General features: G+C 46.3%; 1 protein-coding gene across 2 annotated transcripts in view; it reads left to right on the forward strand.

The window, feature by feature from the left end:
* The window catches only part of ADGRB1 (adhesion G protein-coupled receptor B1), a 735,432-nt gene that overhangs the window by 212,387 nt on the left and 497,704 nt on the right, over positions 1-25,341 (forward strand). For both annotated transcript variants that reach the window (XM_040352071.1, XM_040352072.1), the window contains exon 2: positions 22,537-23,450. In XM_040352071.1, the coding sequence (XP_040208005.1) occupies positions 22,709-23,450 (742 nt within the window). In that variant the 5' untranslated portion in view covers positions 22,537-22,708. The remainder of the gene's footprint in view (positions 1-22,536; positions 23,451-25,341) is intronic.

Here is a 25,341-nt window from a genome sequence, read left to right on the forward strand (position 1 = left end):
AAGATGTGTGGTCATCAGGTCTCAGTGAAAATGCCCCCCCCCCCCCCCCCAAAAGAAAAAAATCTAAAATTCTCCCCCCTCCCAGCATGAATATTTGCTCCCCCAATCTAGCATTTCCCGCACAGATCCTCTCCGCCTCAGATCCCCCTCCTAGAACAAATCCTCCATCCCTCCCCAATATCCCCTCCAACCCTGTCTTTCCCATATCCCCCTTTATAGCAAAAATCCACCCCCCCCCCCATTTCCCATCTTTCCACCCTTAACCCCCCTCCCAGCACAAGTCTTTGCCACCCTAAGATCCTCTTCCCCTTTGCCAGCACAGATCCTCCCTACCAAATCCCCCCTCCTAGCACATATCCCCACTCACCCCCGGCACAACCCCCCCCCCCTCCAAGCACAAATACCCCCTCCCAGCACAAATATTTGCCCCCCAATCTGCCCTCCCAGCACATACCCCCCCCAAATCCCCCTCTGTTAGCACAAATCCCCCCCAATCTCCTCTGTTAGCACAAATATCCCCCCCCCCAATCTGATCTGTTAGCAGAAACCCCCCCCCAATCTGATCTGTTAGCACAAACCCCCCCCCCAATCTCCTCTGTTAGCACAAATCCCCCCCAATCTCCTCTGTTAGCACAATTTCCCCCCAAATCTCCTCTGTTGGCACAAATCCCCCCCCAATCTCCTCTGTTAGCACAACCCCCCCCCCCAATATCCTCTGTTAGCACAACCCCCCCCCAATCTCCTCTGTTAGCACAATTCCCCCCCCAAATCTCCTCTGTTAGCACAAATCCCCCCCAATCTCCTCTGCTAGCACAACCCCACCCCCAATCTCCTCTGTTAGCACAAATCCCCCCCCCAATCTCCTCTGTTAGCACAAATATCCCCCCCCCCCAATCTGATCTGTTAGCACAACCCCCCCCCCCATCTGATCTGTTAGCACAAACCCCCCCCCCCCAATCTCCTCTGTTAGCACAAATACCCCCCCCCATCTCCTCTGTTAGCACAAATACCCCCCAATCTCCTCTGTTAGCACAATTCCCCCCCAAATCTCCTCTGTTAGCACAAACCCCCCCCCCCCAATCTCCTCTGTTAGCACAAATACCCCCCCCCCCCCCATTCTCCTCTATTGGCACAAATCCCCCCCAATCTCCTCTGTTAGCACAACCCCCCCCCCCCCCAATCCCTCTGTTAGCACAATTTCCCCCCAAATCTCCTCTGTTGGCACAAATCACCCCCCCCAATCTCCTCTGTTAGCACAAATCCCCCCCAAATTAGCCTTCCTGGGAAGAGCCTAAAAATATCCCTGTAGGGATCTCCTCCATCTTTCCTGGATATTATTTATCATTGTATCCTCTGATTGTGTCTTTCCTCCTGTGGGGGGGGGGGGGAGATCTGGGAGGGGGAATATTGTGTTTATTCTCCTCGTATGACTTCCACTCATCGATTGGCCCCCCCGTAGCTCTTATCCGATGTAACAGATACTTCGATCCATGAAATAGAGTCAGTGAGAATTTTACACACCGGATGAAATTACGCGTTGCGGCCTTGTTGCGGCTTCTATAGATTCTCCTCCCCCCCCCCTCGTAAGTTTTACATGATGTTCAATATTAACAAGGTCGAATCATTCGAGGGGAACCAAGGATCAATGGTGAGACCGATTGTTCAGCAAGTCAATGAAGCTTATTAAATAAAATAGACGATCGGACTCGTTCGTTTCCTCCTCTCGTTTTTCCATGCAGATCGATTGGAGGAAGTTTTTCTTTTACTTCTGTTGTAAATTTATCACTATAACCAGAAATGGAGAAAGAAGCTTTTAGGAGGCACCTGGAAGCTCTTGTAGATACCTAGAAGTCCCCCTTCACCACCCTGAAGACCAGGCTAAAGTGATGTCAGAGCTTACCCATCCCCCACCAACGTACCTGCCCATTGGCCCATCGCTATGACCGGCTGCCTCAATAACCAATAGGAATGTGTGGGAGCCAGGAGGAGCTCAGAAAGTTCCAGCCCTGCTCTAGAACCTCACCACTGCTACTAGCTACTACTGGTCAGAGGCATAGCTAGAACCTTCAGGGCCCCCGGTGCAAGAGCCCCCGTCCATTAAGGGTGCCTGGGTGCGGCCCCCCTCTATCCACGGCCACCACATCCTTATTAATACTCTATGACCCCTGGCCACTACCCCCTATTCATGCGTCCAACCTCTTTCAGGACGCCGGCCACCTGAATTACAGCGGATAGTTTTTCTTTGGAGCACCTGATCAGAGCCAGAGGCTCTAATAGGCTTCAAAATAGGGTGGGCTCGGGGCGCAGAGCATTGCGCCACGAACCCACCCAGGTGTTACAACAACGAATGAATATTTGCTGTTGTAACACTTATCCTCCTCCCGGCCAACCGGAAAGTGGGTTTGATACCGATCATCCGATTGGCTGAAAGGACAGGAGATCTTATTGGACGTCTAGGAGGAGGGGAGGAGACGCACGGCGGAAGCGAGAGGGAGAAGACACAGGAGCCGCTGCCCAATGCCCGCCGCAGCCTGATGTCCGCTAATGCTTTGATCCCTGCCGCTGCCCGATGTGCCCCTTGTCGATGCTCTGATCCCTGCCCGATGTGCCCCTCGCTGATGCCCAATCTCTGCCGCTGCCCGATGTGCCCCTCGTCGATGCTCCGATCCCTGCCTGATGTGCCCCTCGCTAATTGGCTTCAAGACAGGGTGGGCTCTGGGCGCAGAGCACTGGCCCCGAGCCCACCCAATTGTGTGACAATAGTGAATTAATATTCGCTATTGTCTTCCTGATTCTTTTCTCGGACAATCAGGAAGGCGGATCCTGAGACCCGATTGGCCAGGGAGCCTTAGGAGTCCCGGCCAATCGGGTATCTCGGGTCTCAGGACCCACTTCCTGTTTGGAGGAGAAGCAATGACCCCGAAGCGAGATCCCTGTCATCTGCTTCCTAAGGTAAGGAGGTCTCTGTCCGTCAATCTTCTGCACATGGGGGGGGGTTGATCGCCGCCTTCACCATCCATCTCCCGCATGGGGAGGGGGGTTTAGGGGATCTCTGCCTTCCTGTCAATCTCATGTGTGGGGGGGCAGCGTTGGTTTGCTGCCCCCCCCCCCAAAAGAAAAAATATTGAGCAATGTCTCAATACCTAAGCACCTAGAGGGAATTAGCAAATGAATGTAACCTGTGCTTATGTCTATTTTCTAATTCCCTCTAGCGTTCCCTGGAGTTGTTACATTTTAACTCCTAATAAGCCGGGGACTGTCCCTGGCTCCTTAGCTCCATCTGGTGGCCAAAATGTTGTATTTTGCTGCTTCCCTTATATAAAAGAAGAGCAAACAGCCTAAAAGAACCTTCCTTATTACCCAATTCGTATTGAATGGATGAATCCAAATTCCGAATCACAAGAGTAACGAATGTAAATGAATCCTCTGAAATAATGAAACAAAATTCATCTGAAATAACAGATGCACACATGACACACCCCTGCATTACACAAGACACACCCCTACATGGCATGACACACCCCTACATTACATGATACACCCCTGCATTACACAACACACCCCTACATTACACGACACACCCCTACATGGCATGACACACCCCTACATTACATGACACACCCCTACATTACAAGACACACCCCTGCATTACACAACACACCCCTACATTACACGACACACCCCTACATGGCATGACACACCCCTGTATTACATGACACACCCCTGCATTACACGACACACGCCTACATTACAAGACACACCCCTACATTGCATGACACACCCCTACATTACAAGACACACCCCTACATTGCATGACACACCCCTACATTACATGACACACCTCTACATGGCATGAAACACCCCTACATAGCATGACACCCCCCTACATGGCATGACACACCCCTACATGGCAGGACACACCCCTACATTGCATGACACACCCCTACATTACATGACACACCTCTACATGGCATGAAACCCCCTACATTACACGACACACCTCTACATGGCAGGACACACCCCTACATTACATGACACACCCCTATATTACATGACACACATCTACATGGCATGACATACCCCTACATTACATGACACACCTCTACATTACATGACATACCCCTACATTACATGACACACCTCTACATGGCATGACACACCCCTACATGGCATGACACACCCCTACATTACATGACACACCTCTACATTACATGACACACCCCTACATTACATGACACATCCCTACATGGCATGACACATCCCTACATGGCATGACACACCCCTACATGGCATGTTACACCCCTACATTACACAACACACCCCTACATGGCATGACACACCCCTACATGGCATGACACCCCTAGATTACATGACACACCCCTAAATGGCATGACACACCCCTACATGGCATGACACACCCCTATATTGCATGACACACCCCTACATTAAATGACACACTTCTACATGGCATGACTCCCCCCTACATTACACGACACACCCCTACATGGCATGACACCCCAACATTACATGACACACCCCTACATGGCATGACACACCCCTACATTACATGACACACCCCTACATGGCATGACACCCCTACATTACATGACACACCCCTAAATGGCATGACACACCCCTACATGGCATGACACACCCCTATATTGCATGACACACCCCTACATTAAATGACACACTTCTACATGGCATGACACCCCAACATTACATGACACACCCCTACATGGCATGACACACCCCTACATTACATGACACACCCCTACATGGCATGACACACCCCTACATTACATGACACACCTCTACATGGCATGACACACCCCTACATAGCATGACACACCCCTACATGGCATGACACACCTCTACATTACATGAAACACCCCTACATGGCATGACACACCCCTACATGGCATGACACACCCCTATATTACATGACACACCTCTACATAGCATGACACACCCCTACATGGCATGACACACCCCTACATTACATGAAACACCCCTACATGGCATGACACACCCCTACATGGCATGACACACCCCTACATTACATGACACACCCCTACATTACACAAAACACCCCTACATGGCATGACACACCCCTACAGTACATGGCACACGCCTACATTACACAACACACCCCTACATGGCATGACACACCCCTGCATTACACGACACACCCCTACATGGCATGACACACCCCTACATTACATGACACACCCCTTCATGGCATGACACACCCTTACATTACATGACACACCCCTACATTGCATGACACACTTCTACATTACATGACACACCCCTACATTACATGACACACCCCTACATGGCATGACACACCTCTACATGGCATGATACACCCCTACATTACATGACACACCCCTTCATGGCATGACACACCCTTACATTACATGACACACCCCTACATTGCATGACACACTTCTAAATTACATGACACACCCCTACATTACATGACACACCCCTACATGGCATGACACACCTCTACATGGCATGATACACCCCTACATTACATGACACACCCCTTCATGGCATGACACACCCTTACATTACATGACACACCCCTACATTGCATGACACACTTCTACATTACATGACACACCCCTACATTACATGACACACCCCTACATGGCATGATACACCCCTACATTACATGACATACCCCTACATGGCATGACAGGGGTGTGTCATGTAATGTAGGGGTGTATCATGCAATATAGGGGCATGTCATGCAATGTAGGGGCATGTCATGCAATGTAGGGGTGTGTCATGTAATGTAGGGGTGTGTCATGCCATGTAGGGGTGTGCCATGTCATGTAGGGGTGTGTCATGCCATGTAGAGGCGTGTCATGTAATGTAGGGGTGTGTCATGCAATGTAGGGGTGTGTCATGCCATGTAGGGGTGTGTCATGTAAAACAGGGGTGTGTCATGCCATGTAGGGGCGTGTCATGCAATGTAGGGGTGTGTCATTCCATGTAGAGGTGTTTCATGTAATGTAGGGGTGTGTCATGCCATGTAGGGGCGTGTCATGCAATGTAGGGGTGTGTCATGCCATGTAGAGGTGTTTCATGTAATGTAGGGGTGTGTCATGCCATGTAGGGGCGTGTCATGCAATGTAGGGCTGTGTCATGCCATGTAGAGGTGTTTCATGTAATGTAGGGGTGTGTCATGCCATGTAGGGGTGTGTCATATAATGTAGCGGTGTGTCATGCCATGTAGGGGTGTGTCATGCCATGTAGAGGTGTGCCTTGTAATGTAGGGGTCTGTCATGCCATGTAGGGGTGTGTCATTCCATGTAGGGGTGTGTCATGTCATGTAGGGGTGTGTCTTGTAATGTAGGGGTGTGTCATGCAATGTAGGGATGTGTCGTGTAATGTAGGGGTGTGTCTTGTAATGAAGGGGTGTGTCATGCAATGTAGGGATGTGTCGTGTAATGTAGGGGTGTGTCTTGTAATGAAGGGGTGTGTCATGCTATGTAGGGGTGTGTCATGCCATGTAGGGGTGTGTCATGCCATGTAGGGGTGAGTCGTGTAATGTAGAGGTGTGTCATGTAATACAGGGGTGTGTCGTGTAATATATGGGTGTGTCGTGTAATGTAGGGGTGTGTCATGCAATGTAGGGGTGTGTCGTGTAATGTAGGGGTGTGTCATGCCATGTAGGGGTGTGTTGTGTAATGTAGGGGTGTGTCATGTAATGTAGGGGTGTGTTGTGTAATATAGGGGTGTGTCATGTAATGTAGGGGTGTGTCTTGTAATGTAGGGGTGTGTCATGCTATGTAGGGGTGTGTCTTGTAATTTAGGGGTGTGTCATGCCATGTAGAGGTGTGTCATGTAATGTAGGGGTGTGTCTTGTAATGTAGGGGTGTGTCATGCCATGTAGGGGTGTGTCGTGTAATGTAGGGGTGTGTCATGCCATGTAGAGGTGTGTCGTGTAATATATGGGTGTGTCCTGCCATGTAGGGGTGTGTTGTGTAATGTAGGGGTGTGTCGTGTAATATAGGGGTGTGTCATGCCATGTAGGGGTGTGTCATGCAATGTAGGGGTGTGTCATGTAATACAGGGGTGTGTCATGTAATACAGGGGTGTGTCATGTAATTCATGGGTGTGTCATGCAATGTAGGGGTGTGTCATGTAATACAGGGGTGTGTCATGTAAATTGAAGGGGATCCCACATACTGCAGTCCACATGGGCACTGCAGCAGGTAGATCACCCCCACCGTGGAACAAAGGTCTCTCTCTCATATCCCTCAGACGTTCCACTGTATAAAAATGATATTATATGATATTTCCGTCATTAAATTGTCCTGTTTGGCCGCTGTGACGCGGTTGGCGTCCTCCACCCATCGCAGGGTTAACACTTATTACAAGAGTTACAATGTAACGAGTGCCAGCTCCGGGGCTGGATGGACTGCGGGTCCGCGCAGCACGCCAAAACGCCGCACTAAATGCCGCTGATTATCATAATTGTCTGGGATGAAGAAGTGTCTCTCTGACAGGCCCCCGCGTTTTGTTTGCCTTCATCCTCATTTGTGCCAAATTGGCTTCACCGGCGGCGGTCGGCGTCAGTCCGCGGCGTTCCCGTGATGTGAGCGCTCCTGACAAGCCGCCCGCTACGCCGTGAACTGCTCACCTTACAAATATCAGATTGTGCGTCGGATTTAATTGGATATAATGTCCCCGGAGCTGGCATCACCTTCACCCGTCTGTTCCCTTTCCAGCGCCGAACCCAACGCCGCCAGGAATCGTCTCCGTCCAAATTAGGTACAACCCCCCCCCCTCCCCCCTCCACCACCAACAAAGTCACTGATAGAGCGCCAATCCCATCCAATACCGCTGCGGTCATTAATAATACTAAAGTGATCCTGACATCAGATTTGTCCTTTCATACACTTCCACTGTCACCCCCCCTCCCGACTCCCTCCAGAGCGACGGCACCATCTTTGTTCAGGTATCAGCCAGAACCAACGTCTACTTTCCGTACTGAGATGGCACAAACGTGAAAATCCTGAAACCTGGCGGTGTTCACAAATGTCGGACACAGATCAGCCCCCTGCTGCAGCCTCTCACAGTGTGACTCGATACAAAGTTACAATGTACAGTCTGATCACTGGGGGGAGGGGAGACTGAGGAAATGACTCCTCCTCCTTCTACCAAGTTATAATGTACAGTCTGATCACTGGGGGAGGGGAGACTGAGGAAATGCCCCTCCTCCTTCTACAAAGTTACAATGTACAGTCTGATCACTGGGGGGAGGGGAGACTGAGGAAATGTCTCCTCCTCCTTCTACCAAGTTACAATGTACAGTCTGATCACTGGGGGAGGGGAGACTGAGGAAATGCCCCTCCTCCTTCTACAAAGTTACAATGTACAGTCTGATCACTGGGGGAGGGGAGACAGAGGAAATGACTCCTCCTCCTTCTACAAAGCTGCAATGTACAGTCTGATCACTGGGGGACTTAGTAGCTTTACGGTAAAGAATCCACACTTACTATAGTAAAGGGATTGACTGCCTTTACAGTAAAGAATCCTCAGACTCAGGAGCTGTACAGTAAAGAATCCGCACTCTGGCCATCCTTATAGAAAACGGAGCACCTTTACAGGAGAGAATCCTCAGTCTGAATGCTTATAAAGTAAATGATCCATAGAAGACTAACTACCTTTACAGGAAAGAATCCTTCACCTCCATCACATGATGATCTAAAAACAAACTGTAAAGAATCCCCAATCTGAGGAATGTGAGAGGAAAATAAACGACGATGATTGGTTATTAAGGGGAACATATGGAGAAAACAATCAATACAATTATCATAACAGCATTTCTTAGCCCCTCCCCCCCCCTCCCCCGCCTGCACTGCTCTACAGAAAAACTGCCTTTACAGTAAAGAACCTTTTACATTAAAGTGTGTGAAGCCAGACTACTTTTACAGTCGGTCTCTGTGCTGTGATTGGTGCCTGCAGGTCTCTGTCCTGTGATTGGTGCCTGCGGGTCTCTGCCCTGTGATTGGTGCCTGCGGGTCTCTGTCCTGTGATTGGTGCCTGCGGGCCTCTGTCCTGTGATTGGTGCCTGCGGGTCTCTGTCCTGTGATTGGTGCCTGCGGGTCTCTGCCCTGTGATTGGTGCCTGCGGGTCTCTGTCCTGTGATTGGTGCCTGCGGGTCTCTGCCCTGTGATTGGTGCCTGCGGGTCTCTGCCCTGTGATTGGTGCCTGCGGGTCTCTGCCCTGTGATTGGTGCCTGCGGGTCTCTGTGCTGTGATTGGTGCCTGCGGGCAGGGCAGGACTTAGGGTGGTGGGGGCCCCTGGGCTTGAGTGTTGAAGGGGCCCCCTGGAGCCGAGAATTGGGGGGATCAAAGTTGTTGAGCGGGGGGGGCGAATTGAAGTTGTTGAGCGGGGGGGAGCACATTAAAGTTGTTGAGCGGGGGGGGGGATTTTTCAGTTGTTGAGGGGGGGAGTGCCTCTCACCTGTGCCAACAGCCGGGGCCACAGACTGTCATTAGCCCGGCTCTCGGCTTTCTTCCCTTCAGCAGCCACAGTCCTCCACACACCACTCCGGTTCCTCCTGCTTCCGTGCTGCCTCCTCTTGCAGTGCGGGAAAATTAATTAAATGCGGGAAGAAGCTGTCTGTGCGGGAAAGTCCCACAGAATCCGTGCGTGTTGGGAGGTATGCGCAGGGCCGCCATCAGGAATTTTGGGGCCCCTTGCACAGCTTAAGGCATGGGCCCCCTGAAGCAGAGAACCTAGGGGGGGTGGGGGTGCTGTCGCCTGAAATTGAGAAGGGTGGGGGCTGCCGCAAATTGAGAAGCCTTTACAAAAAAAAGAAGAAATAAAGAAAAAAACAAATATATATATATATATATATATATATATATATATATATATATATATATATATATATATATATATATAAAAAAGGGGGGTAGCCATCCGGGGCCCTGGGGACCTCTGGGCCTTTTAATAAAAAGAAAAAATAAACCTCTGGGCCCTTTAATAATAAAAAAAAAACATTTATAAAAAATACATAAAAAAAGGGAGGTTGCCATCCGGGGCCCTGGGGACCTCTGGGCCCCTGGGAACCTCTGGGCATTTTAATAAAAAATAAAAAAATAAACATTTATAAAAAAAATAAAAAAAGGGGGGTTGCCACATGGGGCCCTGGGGACCTCTGAGCCCTTTAATAAAAAAAAAAAAATATATATATATATATATATATATATACAGTGGGGATCGAAAGTTTGGGCACCCCAGGTAAAAATTTGTATTAATGTGCATAACGAAGCCAAGGAAAGATGGAAAAATCTCCAAAAGGCATCAAATTACAGATTAGACATTCTTATAATATGTCAAAAAAAGTTAGATTTTGTTTCCATCATTTACACTTTCAAAATTACAGAAAACAAAAAAATGGCATCTGCAAAAGTTTGGGCACCCTGCAGAGTTAATATCTTGCACTGCCCCCTTTGGCAAGTATCACAGCTCGTAAACGCTTTTTGTAGCCAGCCAAGAGTCTTTCAATTCTTGTTTGAGGGATCTTTGCCCATTCTTCCTTACAAAAGTCTTTCAGTTCTTTGAGATTTCTGGGCTGTCTGTCACGCATTGCTCTTTTAAGGTCTATCCATAGATTTTCAATTATGTTGAGGTCAGGAGATTGTGAAGGCCATGGCAAAACCTTCAGTTTACGCCTCTTGATGTAATCCCCCATGGATTTTCAGGTGTGTTTAGGATCATTATCCATTTGTAGAAGCCATCCTCTCTTTAACTTCAGCTTTTTCACAGATGGCATCAAGTTACCATCCAAAATTTGCTGAAATTTTATTGAATCCATTTTTCCTTCTACTCGTGAAATGTTCCCTGTGCCACTGGCTGCAATACAACCCCAAAGCATGATTGATCCACCCCCATGCTTCACAGTTGGACAGAGGTTCTTTTCATTAAATTCTGTGCTCTTTCTTCTCCAAACGTCCCTTTGCTCATTCCGGACAAAAAATACTATTTTAACTTTATCAGTCCACAGAACTTGTTTCCAAAATGCATCAGGCTTGTCTATATGTTCATTTGCAAAGTTCAAACGCTGATTTTTGTGGTGAGGACGTAGGAGAGGTTTTCTTCTGATGACTCTTCCATGAAGACCATATTTGTACAAGTATCTCTTTATAGTGGAATAGTGTACCACAACTCCAGTGTCTGCCAGATCTTTCTGGAGGGATCCTGCAGTCAAACGTGGGTTTTGAATTGCTTTTCTCACAATCCTGCGAGCTGTTCTGTCTATTTGTCTTGGTCTTCCAGATCTTGCTTTAACTTCCACTGTTCCTGATGACTGCCATTTATTAACTACATTCCGAACAGAGGATATTGACATCTGAAAACGCTTTGCTATCTTCTTATAGCCTTCTCCAGCTTTGTGAGCGTCAACTTTTTTCAGTTTCAATTTTCTAGACAACTGCTTAGAAGAACCCATGGTGCTGATTGTTGGGGGAGGGTCAGATGAGTCTGGGCATTTAAAACCTTTGAGATTGACATCACCTGGTCTTCCCAGACGATGATTGAGAACAATCCATGACACTGGCAGATCTCAGTTTTGCAAAGGGGGTGCAGTGCATGCTATAAATTCTGCAGGGTGCCCAAACTTTTGCAGACGCCATTTTTTTGTTTTCTGTAATTTTGAAAGTGTAAATGATGGAAATAAAATATAACTTTTTTTGACATATTATAAGAATGTCTAATCTGTAATTTGATGCCTTTTGGAGATTTATCCATCTTTCCTTGGCCTCGTTATGCACATTAATACAAATTTCTACCTGGGGTGCCCAAACTTTCGATCCCCACTGTATATAAAAAAATAAAAAAGGTGGGTTGCCATCCGGGGGCCGTGGAGACCCCTGAGCCCTTTAATAATAATAATAATAATAATAATATATATATATATATATATATTATTATTATTATTATTATTAAAGGGCCCAGGGGTCTCCAGGGCCCCGGACGGCAACCCCCCTTTTTTTTATTTATTTTTTGTAAAAAAATGTTTTTTTTATATATATTTTTTATTTTTATATATATATATTATTATATATATAAAAATAAAAAATATATAAAAAAAACATTTTTTTACAAAAAATAAATAAATTAAATAAAAAAAAATAAAAAAAAAAATAAAAAAGGGGGGGTTGCCGTCCAGGGCCCTGGGGGGCTCCGGGCCCCTGGGGACCTCTGGACCCCTAAAAAAAAAAAAAAAAAAAAAAAAAAAAAATTTTTTTTTTTTTTTTTTTTTTTTAGGGGGCCCCCTATTGGGTGGGGCCCCTGGGCTTGAGCCCAGTCAAGCCCAATGGTAAGTCCGGCCCTGCCTGCGGGTCTCTGCCCTGTGATTGGTGCCTGCGGGTCTCTGCCCTGTGATTGGTGCCTGCGGGTCTCTGCCCTGTGATTGGTGCCTGCGGGTCTCTGTCCTGTGATTGGTGCCTGCAGGTCTCTGCCCTGTGATTGCTGCCTGCAGGTCTCTGCCCTGTGATTGCTGCCTGCAGGTCTCTGCCCTGTGATTGGTGCCTGCGGGTCTCTGCCCTGTGATTGGTGCCTGCGGGTCTCTGGGCTGTGATTGGTGCCTGCGGGTCTCTGCCCTGTGATTGGTGCCTGCGGGTCTCTGCCATGTGATTGGTGCCTGCGGGTCTCTGCCCTGTGATTGGTGCCTGCAGGTCTCTGCCCTGTGATTGGTGCCTGCAGGTCTCTGCCCTGTGATTGGTGCCTGCGGGTCTCTGCCCTGTGATTGGTGCCTGCGGGTCTCTGCCCTGTGATTGGTGCCTGCGGGTCTCTGCACTGTGATTGGTGCCTGCGGGTCTCTGCCCTGTGATTGGTGCCTGCGGGTCTCTGCCCTGTGATTGGTGCCTGCGGGTCTCTGCCCTGTGATTGGTGCCTGCGGGTCTCTGCCCTGTGATTGGTGCCTGCGGGTCTCTGCCCTGTGATTGGTGCCTGCGGGTCTCTGCCCTGTGATTGGTGCCTGCGGGTCTCTGCACTGTGATTGGTGCCTGCGGGTCTCTGCCCTGTGATTGGTGCCTGCAGGTCTCTGCCCTGTGATTGGTGCCTGCAGGTCTCTGCCCTGTGATTGGTGCCTGCAGGTCTCTGTCCTGTGATTGGTGCCTGCGGGTCTCTGCCCTGTGATTGGTGCCTGCAGGTCTCTGCCCTGTGATTGGTGCCTGCAGGTCTCTGCCCTGTGATTGGTGCCTGCGGGTCTCTGCCCTGTGATTGGTGCCTGCGGGTCTCTGCCCTGTGATTGGTGCCTGCGGGTCTCTGCACTGTGATTGGTGCCTGCGGGTCTCTGCCCTGTGATTGGTGCCTGCAGGTCTCTGCCCTGTGATTGGTGCCTGCGGGTCTCTGCCCTGTGATTGGTGCCTGCAGGTCTCTGCCCTGTGATTGGTGCCTGCGGGTCTCTGCCCTGTGATTGCTGCCTGCAGGTCTCTGTGCTGTGATTGGTGCCTGCAGGTCTCTGCCCTGTGATTGGTGCCTGCGGGTCTCTGCCCTGTGATTGGTGCCTGCGGGTCTCTGCCCTGTGATTGGTGCCTGCGGGTCTCTGCCCTGTGATTGGTGCCTGCGGGTCTCTGTCCTGTGATTGGTGCCTGCGGGTCTCTGTCCTGTGATTGGTGCCTGCGGGTCTCTGTCCTGTGATTCGTGCCTGCGGGTTTCTGCCCTGTGATTCGTGCCTGCGGGTCTCTGTCCTGTGATTGGTGCCTGCGGGTCTCTGCCCTGTGATTGGTGCCTGCAGGTCTCTGCCCTGTGATTGGTGCCTGCAGGTCTCTGCCCTGTGATTGGTGCCTGCGGGTCTCTGTGCTGTGATTGGTGTCTGCAGGTCTCTGTGCTGTGATTGGTGTCTGCAGGTCTCTGCCCTGTGATTGGTGCCTGCGGGTCTCTGTGCTGTGATTGGTGTCTGCGGGTCTCTGCCCTGTGATTGGTGCCTGCGGGTCTCTGTGCTGTGATTGGTGTCTGCAGGTCTCTGCCCTGTGATTGGTGTCTGCGGGTCTCTGTGCTGTGATTGGTGTCTGCAGGTCTCTGTGCTGTGATTGGTGTCTGCAGGTCTCTGCCCTGTGATTGGTGTCTGCAGGTCTCTGTGCTGTGATTGGTGTCTGCAGGTCTCTGTGCTGTGATTGGTGTCTGCAGGTCTCTGTGCTGTGATTGGTGCCTGCAGGTCTCTGCCCTGTGATTGGTGCCTGCGGGTCTCTGCCCTGTGATTGGTGCCTGCAGGTCTCTGTCCTGTGATTGGTGCCTGCGGGTCTCTGTCCTGTGATTGGTGCCTGCGGGTCTCTGCCCTGTGATTGGTGCCTGCGGGTCTCTGCACTGTGATTGGTGCCTGCGGGTCTCTGCCCTGTGATTGGTGCCTGCAGGTCTCTGCCCTGTGATTGGTGCCTGCAGGTCTCTGCCCTGTGATTGGTGCCTGCAGGTCTCTGCCCTGTGATTGGTGCCTGCAGGTCTCTGCCCTGTGATTGGTGCCTGCAGGTCTCTGCCCTGTGATTGGTGCCTGCAGGTCTCTGCCCTGTGATTGGTGCCTGCGGGTCTCTGCCCTGTGATTGGTGTCTGCAGGTCTCTGTGCTGTGATTGGTGCCTGCAGGTCTCTGCCCTGTGATTGGTGCCTGCGGGTCTCTGCCCTGTGATTGGTGCCTGCAGGTCTCTGTCCTGTGATTGGTGCCTGCAGGTCTCTGTCCTGTGATTGGTGCCTGCAGGTCTCTGTCCTGTGATTGGTGCCTGCAGGTCTCTGCCCTGTGATTGGTGCCTGCAGGTCTCTGCGCTGTGATTGGTGCCTGCAGGTCTCTGTCCTGTGATTGGTGCCTGCAGGTCTCTGCCCTGTGATTGGTGCCTGCAGGTCTCTGCTCTGTGATTGGTGCCTGCGGGTCTCTGCCCTGTGATTGGTGCCTTCAGGTCTCTGCCCTGTGATTGGTGCCTGCAGGTCTCTGCCCTGTGATTGGTGCCTGCAGGTCTCTGCCCTGTGATTGGTGCCTGCGGGTCTCTGCCCTGTGATTGGTGCCTGCGGGTCTCTGCACTGTGATTGGTGCCTGCGGGTCTCTGCCCTGTGATTGGTGCCTGCAGGTCTCTGCCCTGTGATTGGTGCCTGCGGGTCTCTGCCCTGTGATTGGTGCCTGCAGGTCTCTGCCCTGTGATTGGTGCCTGCGGGTCTCTGCCCTGTGATTGCTGCCTGCAGGTCTCTGTGCTGTGATTGGTGCCTGCAGGTCTCTGCCCTGTGATTGGTGCCTGCGGGTCTCTGCCCTGTGATTGGTGCCTGCGGGTCTCTGCCCTGTGATTGGTGCCTGCGGGTCTCTGCCCTGTGATTGGTGCCTGCGGGTCTCTGTCCTGTGATTGGTGCCTGCAGGTCTCTGCCCTGTGATTGGTGCCTGCGGGTCTCTGCCCTGTGATTGCTGCCTGCAGGTCTCTGTGCTGTGATTGGTGCCTGCAGGTCTCTGCCCTGTGATTGGTGCCTGCGGGTCTCTGCCCTGTGATTGGTGCCTGCGGGTCTCTGCCCTGTGATTGGTGCCTGCGGGTCTCTGCCCTGTGATTGGTGCCTTCAGGTCTCTGCCCTGTGATTGGTGCCTGCGGGTCTCTGAATGTTTGGTGAATGTCCGATTCACCATACCTCCCAACTGTCCCTGATTTGGAGGGAATGTCCCTCTGTCCCTCTTTCCTCCTCATTTGTCCCTCATGTTGCTCTGATCTCTATAGAGTTGTATATAAAATGCACTTTTTATCTATTAGAAAGTGTTCCAGTGATAAACCTTTCATCTGATCTCTAAATTGCTACATTTGTAAATTCCAAAAGCCGATATAAAGGAATTGTGGTTAAAAAAGCACTTGTGGGTTTAACCAATCTTGTTTTTTTTGTACAATTCTCCTTTAAGGGGGCGTGGCAAGGGGTGTGTCCTATGCCTGCATCCTTTTGCTGATAGGTGTCCCTCATTCCCTTCTCAGAAAGTAGGGAGGTGTGGATTCCCTGCTTTACAAATAAGTCCCTTCAGGTGTCTGTATACAGCGTATAGGAATCCAACATTCACAGCTTCACAGTCTTCAATCTGAAGCGGCTGATTTGCCTTCCCAGTGACATCATCACCGGGTCTCTGCGCCTCTCTATGCAATGCAGGCAGATCATGGCTGGTGGGAGGGGCCAGAAGGGGCTGTACATAACTTCCTGAACACAACACAGACCCTTTCTCAGCCCTGATGCAGTGGGTTTTTTTTTTATTCTACAATTCTGGGGTAATTTTAGGTACATTTTTGGGTAGTGGAGTATTTCTGGATACATTTTTTTTATAATGGAATATTCCTGGAGCGTGTTTTATTACATTTGTGGGTAATAAAGTATTTCTGGAGTATTGAGATAATGGAATATTTCTGTAGCATACATTTTTTTGGGGGGGTAATAAAGCACGTCTCGGCATTTTTAGATACATTTTGGGTGATAGATTTCTTCCGGGGTATTTTTATACATTTTGGGATCATTTTTTTTTTTAAATCAGATCTTTTTTTATTTTTATATGCAAACAACATTTTCTGATAGTTGAATATTTCTGCAGTATTTTTTTGGGGTAATACAGTATTTAATGAGTATTTTTAGATACATTTTTGGGGGGTAATGAAGTTTTTATGGGGTATTAATTGATACATTTTGTGGTAATGGAGTATTTGTGGAGTATTTTTTTTTATATATATTTTGGGTAAATGGAAAACTCCTCAAGTATTTTTTTAATACATTTTTAAGTAATGGAGTATTTTTATTGATACTTTTTTGGGCAATGGAGTATTTCTGAAGTGTTTTTATACATGTGTCGGTAATATCTAGAATGTTTTTTTTGGATACATGTTTGGGTAATTTAGTATTCCTAGAGTATTTTGTTATACATGTTGGGATAATTGAATATTTCTGGAATATTATTTTAATTTTTTTTTGGATAATTGAATATTTCTGGAGTATTTTTAGATACATTTTTGGGTAATGAGCTTCTTTTGGGGTATTTTTGATACATTTTAGGGTAATGGAGTATTTCTGAAGTATTTATTATACATTTTGGGTTAATGGAATATCCCTCGAGTATTTTTTCTAACTTTCTTAGGTAATGGAGTATTCCTGGAGTATTTATTCATACATGTTTGGATAATGGAGTATTTTTTATACATTTTTGGGTAATAGAGTATTCCTGGAGTATTTTTCGGTAATGGAGTATCCCTAAGGTGTTTTTATGCATTTTTAGGTAATATCTAGAATGTTTTTTAATACTTTTTGGGTAGTGGAGTATTTCTGGATACATTTTGGGTAATGGGATATTCCTTGAGTATTCCTTCATATATTTTTTAGGTAATGGAGTATTTCTGGAGTATTTTTGATCAGATTTTGGATAATTGAATATTTCTGAAACGTTTCTTTATACTTGTTTTTGGTAGTGGAGTATGTCTGGATACATTTTTGTGGAATGGAGTATTCCTGGAGCATTTTTTTTATACATTTTTTGGTAACGTATTTTTCCTGGGGAATTTTTGGATACATGTTTTGGGCGATGGAGTATTATTAGATATATTTTTGGGTTATGGAGTTCTTCTGGAGTATTTTTTTATACTTTTTTAGGTAATGGAGTATTTCTGCAGTTGTTTACACATTTTAGGATAATGGAGTATTTCTGGATATATTTTGGGAAATTGAGTGTTCCTGGAACATTTTTTGATAAAATTTTGGGGTAATTGAGTATCCCTGGAGTACTTCTGGATACATTTTGGGTAATAGAGTATTCCTGGAGTATTTCGTATACATTTCAGGATAATGGAGTATTCATGAAACATTTTTTTTTATTCAATTTTGGCTAATGAGGTATTCCTGGGGTATTTTTTGCTACATTTTGCTACATTTTGGGGTCATGGAGTATTTCTGGATACATTTTGGGTAATGGTATACTATTTTTCACTACATTTTGATACATTTTGCTACATTTTGGGGTAATGTAGTATTCCTGAAGTGTTTTATATATATATATATATTGGGGTAATGGAGTATTTCTGGATTCTTTGTGGGTAAAGAATTAGTATGTTTTTATACATTTTGCTACATTTTGGGATAATGGAGTATTCCCAGAATATTTTAGATCCATTTTGGGGTAATTGAGTATTTATGGATACATTTTGGGTAATGGAGTATTTATGGATACATTTTGGGTAACGGAGTAGTTTTTTTAGATACATTTTGGAGTAATGGAGTATTCCTGGAGTATTTTAGAAACATTTTGGTGTCATGGAGTATTTCTGCATACATTTTGGGTAAAGGAGTAGTATTTTTGCTACATTTTGGGGTAATGGAGTATTCCTGGAGTATTTTAGATACATTTTGGGTAATGGAGTATTTCTGGATACATTTTGGGGAGCGGAGTAGTATTTTTCTTTACACTTTGCTACATTTTGGGGTAATGGACTATTCCTGGTGCATTTTAGATACGTTTTGGTGTAATAGAGTATTTCAGGATACATTTTAGGTAAAGGAGTATTATTTTTCGATATTTTGCTTCATATTTGGGTAAATTAGTAGTCCTGGAGTATTTTTGATACATTTTGGGGTAATAGGGTATTCCTGGAGTATTTTAGATACATTTTCAGATAATGGCGTATTTCTGTAAACATTTTGAGTAATGGAGTAGTATTTTTCAATACATTTTGCTACATTTTGGGGTAATAAAGTAGTCTTGGAGTATTTTTGATACATTTTCGGGTAATGGAGTATTCCTGGATACATTTTGAGTAACGAAGTAGTATTTTCGATATATTTTGCTAAATGTTTGGCTAATGGAGTATTATTTCTGGAGTATTTTAGATATATTTTGGGGTAATTGAGTATTTATGGATACATTGTGGGAAAAGAAGTAGAATTTTTCTATACATTTTGCTACATGTTGGGATAATGAAGTATTCCCAGAGTATTTTAGATATATTTTGGTGTAATTGAGTATTTATGGATACATTTTGGGTAATGGAGTAGTATTTTTCGTTACATTTTGCTACATTTCAGGGTAATAGAGTATTCCTGAAGTATTTTAAATACATTTTGGGGTAATGGAGTATTCCAGATACATTTTGGGGTAATGGAGTATTTCTGGATAAATTGTGGGTAACGGAGTATACATTTTTCTTAATTTTTGGGTAAATGAGTAGTCCGGGAGTATGTTTGATACATTTTGGGGTAATAGAGTATTCCTGCATACATTTTGGGTAACAGAGTAGTATTTTAGTATTTTTCGCTACATTTTGCTACATTTTGGGTAATCGAGTATTTCTGGATACATTTTGGGTAACAGAGTAGTATTTTTCTATACATTTTGCTACATTTTGGGGTAATGTAGTATTCCTGGAGTATTTTATATACATTTTCGGGTAATGGAGTTAATATTTCTGGATACATTTTGGGTAATCGATTAGTATTTTTCAATACATTTTTCTTCATCTGTGGCTAATGGAGTATTACTGGAGTATTTTTGATACATTTTGGTGTAATGGAGTATTTCTAGATACATTTTGGGCAATGGAGTAGTATTTTTCTATACATTTTGCTACATTTTGGGGCAATGGAGTATTCTGGAGTATTTTAGATACATTTTGGGGTAATGGAGTATTTCTGGATACATTTTGCTACATTTTGGGGTAATGGAGTATTCCTGGAGTATTGTAGATACATTTTCGGGTAATGGGGTATTTCTAGATACATTTTGGGTAATGGAGTAGTATTTTTCTATACATTTTGCTACATTTTTAGGTAATGGAGTATTCCTGTAGTATTTTAATTACATTTTGAGGTAATGGAGTATTTTTGGATACATTTTTGGATAATAGAGTAGTAGTTTTTTGCTACATTTAGCTACATTTTGGCGTGATGGAGTAGTCCTGGAGTATTTTTGATACATTTTGGGGTAATGCAGTATTTCTGGATACATTTTGGGTAATGGAGTAGTATTTTTCTATACATTTTGCTACATTTTGGGGTAATGGAGTATTCCTGGAGTATTTTTGCTACATTTTGTTGTAATGGAGTATTTCTGGATACATTTTGGATAATAGTGTAGTAGTTTTTTGCTAAATTTTGGCGTGATGAAGTAGTCCTGGAGTATTTTTGATACATTTTGGGGGTAATGCAGTATTTCTGGATACATTTTGGATAATGGAGTAGTATTTTTCTATACATTTTGCTACATTTCGGGATAATGCAGTATTCCTGGAGTATTTTAAATACATTTTTGGGTAATAAAATATATTCACATACATTTTAGGTAAAGGAGTAGTATATTTCGATACATTTTGCTTCATTTTTGGGTAATGGAGTATTCCTGAAGTGTTTTTGATACATTTTGGTGTAATGGAGTATTTCTGGATACATTTTGGGTAATGAAGTAGTGTTTTCTGATACATTTTGCTTCATTTTGGGGTTATAGAGTATTCCTGCATACATTTTGGGTAACAGAGTAGTTTTATTTTAGTATTTTCGATACATTTTGCTTCATTTTGGTGTAATGGAGTATTCCTGCATACATTTTGGTTAACATAGTAGCATTTGAGTATCTTCAATACATTTTGCTTCATTTTGGGGTAATGGAGTAGTCCTGCATACATTTTGGGTAACAGAGTAGTTTTATTTTAGTATTTTCGATACATTTTGCTTCATTTTGGGGTTATAGAGTATTCCTGCATACATTTTGGGTAACAGAGTAGCATTTTCAATACATTTTGCTTCATTTTGGGGTAATGGAGTAGTCCTGGAGTATTTTTGATACATTTTGGTGTAATGGAATATATCTGGATACATTTTCGGGTAATGGGGTATTTCTAGATACATTTTGGGTAATGGAGTAGTATTTTCGATACATTTTGCTACATTTTGGGGTAGTTGAGTATTCCTGCATACATTTTTTGGGTAACAGAGTAGTTTTATTTTAGTATTTTCGATACATTTTGGGGTAATGGAGTAGTCCTGGAGTATTTTTGATACATTTTGGTGTAATGGAATATATCCGGATACATTTACGGGTGATGGAGTATTCCTGCATACATTTTGGGTAACAGAGTAGTTTTATTTTAGTATTTTCGATACATTTTGCTACATTTTCGGGTGATGGAGTATTCCTGTATAAATTTTGGGTAACGGAGTAGTATTTTCGATACATTTTGCTACATTTTGGGGTAATTGAGTATTCCTGCATACATTTTGGGTAACAGAGTAGTTTTATTTTAGTATTTTTGATACATTTTGCATACTTTTTCAGTAATTGAGTAGTCCTGGAGTATTTTTGATAAATTTTGGTGTAATGGAGTATATCTGGATACATTTTGCTACATTTTGAGGTAGTTGAGTATTCCTGCATACATTTTGGGTAACAGAGTAGTTTTATTTTAGTATTTTCGCTACATTTTGCTACATTTTGGGGTAATGGAGTATTTCTGGGGCACCTTTTTTTCTGTCACACGTGGTGATCTGATCGGCTTTCTATACTTCCAATCAGGCTCTCTATTGTTTGTATCTTCATAAACGATACAATTTGTAGACAGAGAGGGGGGGGGGGGTTGCGGATCTCGCGGAGATCTTCATGCAACAAGCAGGTCCCTCTGTCTCCGGTGACAGAAGCCGTCGAGTTCGCAGCGTGCCAGCCTCGGCGCCCCGTCAGGAAAAGCCAACCTGCGTCCGAGGAATACCGACGCACCGCAAATAACTCAAATCTCCACTTTTTGTTTTTTTGTTTTTTTTACGAACCATCTGTCCTTTTCACACACGCCGGTAACGTTCGTTCGTTAAAACTGGTGGTTGGCGAGAGATTCGGCCGCCCCGATCGGCAGCGAGGAGGACTGGCTGGTCAGGAAGGTTCCCCGTAGAAAAGGCGGTCGCTGGGTTCCCAAAGAGAAATGTCTTTTTTTTTTTTTTCTTCCCCCGTCTCTCTGGCTAAGAAAATCAATTTCCTTTTGAAAGCTGAACGCTCGCTTTAACACTTGAGACTCGGAGTCGTTGAGCCGCATTTCTTCCTCGGTCTCCTTGGATTTCGGACAATTGGCTGGCGGGCTCTGGAGATACAATAGCCTTTTTTAGCTTCCAGCGGTGTTGGGAGAAGAGACGGGCGATGCCGTTCCTTGGCGGAGACCTTCCTTCCCGTAGAGGTGTCGTTAGTTGTAGTCGCGTTGCTACGGAGGGAGGCTTTGCTTGTCGCCGCAGCGCCGAGGCAGTTAAGTTATCTCAGCTCTTGTTTGTTTTTTTTGTGGTTTTTTTTGCAGGCGTTAAACGGCATTCTTTCGCAAGGTGCAAAACGCGCCCAACTCAGAGATAAACCTTCGTCGCCGATTGCCATGTAGGGTGTCATTGTAACTCAACCGCAGTGATAAAAAAAATATATATATCTTCTCAATATGATGATGTAATTGAAATAATAAAATGTCCTTGATGATGTGAAAGCTGCTCTCTTAAATCGAATTGCGAAGACGTTGAATTTCCGTCGGCAAGAGTTAATCCGTTTTCTCTTTTTCTTTCCCTTCCAGATTGGAGAGTGCGGCCACACGAGGGCGTCTGAGACAAGCAGACCAAGACCGGACTCATTTTTCCTCCAAGCCTCATAAACTGCCTTTTTTATCCTCCTGCTCTACCTGTTATGTCCAAGATCTGGCCCCTGCTTGACAATTACTTTGAATTCCAAAGGACCAGAGACCTAGGATGAGGAGCGCTGAATCTTCCCACCACTTGCTTTTCACGTTGCCGCTTTTTTTCGCCTGGACGGCGGCCAGCCTGGACTTCGGACACAGTTCCTGCACCACGCAAGTGCAGGGGGAATTTTACGGCTACTTCTCCTCTCTGTCTCTTTTTCCCTTGAACTCTTCGCTGTGCGCTTGGATTATCCAGAACCCGGACCCCAGGAGGTACACGCTGTACGTGAAAGTCTCCAAGCCGGCAGGTATATGCGACCACCAGCAGATCAGGACCTCTCAGTTTGACTCTTTCCTGGAGTCCACGCGGACGTACTTGGGGATGGAGAGTTTCGACGATGTCTTGAAACTCTGCGACAGTACCATCCAATACGCTTTTCTACAGTCCAACAAGCAGTTCCTCCAAATGAAGCAGACCTTGCCCAAAAAGGAGGACACCCAGCTGCAATGGAAGACCAACAAGCCTCAGGAGACCGACTTCTCCCTGGAATACCTGGTTTTGGGCAACCGCAACCCCAGGAAAGCGGCTTGCCAGATCCTCTGTAAGTGGCTTGACACCTGCCTGAGCAGCAGTAGCAGCTTTCACCCTTGTGGCATCATGCAGACACCTTGCTCCTGCCATGACGGGGAGGTTCAGTCGCAACCGAATGAGGTGACAAGCTATACCAAGAAGGACGACTGCTACAAAGATGGGATTTACCTGGAGAACTGCATGAGCAGCTCCCGAGATAACAGCGCCGGGGAGTTCCAGGGTGAGTGCCAACCGCATGAAACTTTTCTTTGGATAGACTGGTTTGATTTACTGAAGGCAAATAGACTGCACACTTTGCAAGTGCATTTGCTCCAGGGCTTAGTCCAGGGGTCTCCAAACTTTCTAAGCAAAGGGACAGTTTACTGTCCTTCAGGCTTTAGGGGGGCCAGACTGTGGACAGTGGTAGTAGATAATGCCCTGGCACATCATTGGCTTTAATGAAAGGAATAGTGCCCCATTGTTGATAGGGCCAGTTGACTGTCCTTCAGGCTTTGCGGGGGCAGACTGTGGCCAGTGGGAGTAGAAAAGACCCCTGGCACATCATTGGCATTAACGAGAGGAATAGTGCCCCATTGTTGATAGGGCCAGTTGACTGTCCTTCAGGCTTTAGGGGGGCCAGACTGTGGACAGTGGTAGTAGAAAATGCCCTGGCACATCATTGGCTTTAATGAAAGGAATAGTGCCCCATTGTTGATAGGGCCAGTTGACTGTCCTTCAGGCTTTGAGGGGTCAGACTGTGGCCAGTGGTAGTATAAATGACCCCCGGAACATCATTGACTTTAACGAGAGGAATAGCTCCCCACTGTTGATATCAAAGCAAAAAATAGTGCCCCATCAATGGTTTACCGTCCTACTGGCTTTGGGGGGGAGGGGGCTTAGACTGTGGCCAGTGTAGAAAATGCCCCAGAACATCATTGGCTTTAATGAGAGGAATAGTGCCCCACTGTTGATATCAAAGCATAGAATAGTGCCCCATCAATGGTTTACTGTTCTTTGGGCTTTGGGGGGGGGTTAGACTGTTGCCAATGTAGAAAATGCCCCAGCACATCATTTTCTTGAATGAGAGGAATAGTGCCCCATTATTGATAGGGCAAGTTGACTGGCCTTCATGCTTTTTTCGGGGGGGGGGGGGGGGGGCGGATAGACTGGGGCCAGTGTGGAAAATGCCCCAACACATCATTCTCTTGAATGAGAGGAATAGTGCCCCATTATTGACTGTCCTTCAGGCTTTGGAGTGGGGGCAGACTGTGGCCAGTTGGAGTAGAAAAGTCCCTGACACATCATTGGCTTTAACTAGAGGAATAGTGCCCCACTGTTGATATCATATCAAAGCAAAGAATATTTCCCCATCAATGGTTTACTGTCCTTTAAGCTTTGGGGGGGGGGTGAGGGGGAGGGGGTAGACTGTTGCCAATGTAGAAAATGCCCCGGGACATCATTGGCTTTCATGAGAGAAATAGTGCCCCATTTTTGAAAGGGCCAGTTGACTGTCCTTAAGGCCTTTTTTTGGGGGGGGGGGGCAGACTGGGGCCAGTGTAGAAAATGCAGTCCAGTTGACTGTCCTTCAGGCTTTAGGGGGGCCAGACTGGTAGTAGAATGGCACCCCATTGGCTTTAATGAGAGGAATAGTGCCCCATTGTTGATAGAGCAGGTTGACTGTCCTTCGACTTTGGGGGGGCAGACTGTGGCCAGTGGGAGTAGAAAAGGCCCGGAACATCATTGGCTTTAATGAGAGGAATAGTGCCCCATTATTAATAGGGCCAGATGACTGTCCTTCAAGCTTTTTTGGAGGGGGGGGCAGACTGGGGCCAGTATAGAAAATGCCCCAGCACATCATTTTCTTGAATGAGTGGAATAGTGCCCATTATTGATAGGACCAGTTGACTGTCCTTCAGGCTTTAGGGGGCCCAGACTGGTAGTAGAATGGCACACCGTTGGCTTTAATGAGAGGAATAGTGCCCCATTGTTGATAGGTCCAATTTACTGTTCTTCAGGCTTTGTTGGGTGGGGGGGGGGGGGTTCAGACTGTGGCCAGTGTAGAAAATGCCCCAGCACATGATTGGCTTTAATGAGAAGAATAGTGCCCCATTGTTGTTAGGGCCAGTTGACTG

This window comes from Rana temporaria, chromosome 5 (genome assembly GCF_905171775.1).
Source record: "Rana temporaria chromosome 5, aRanTem1.1, whole genome shotgun sequence".
Classification (NCBI taxonomy): Eukaryota; Metazoa; Chordata; class Amphibia; order Anura; family Ranidae; genus Rana; species Rana temporaria.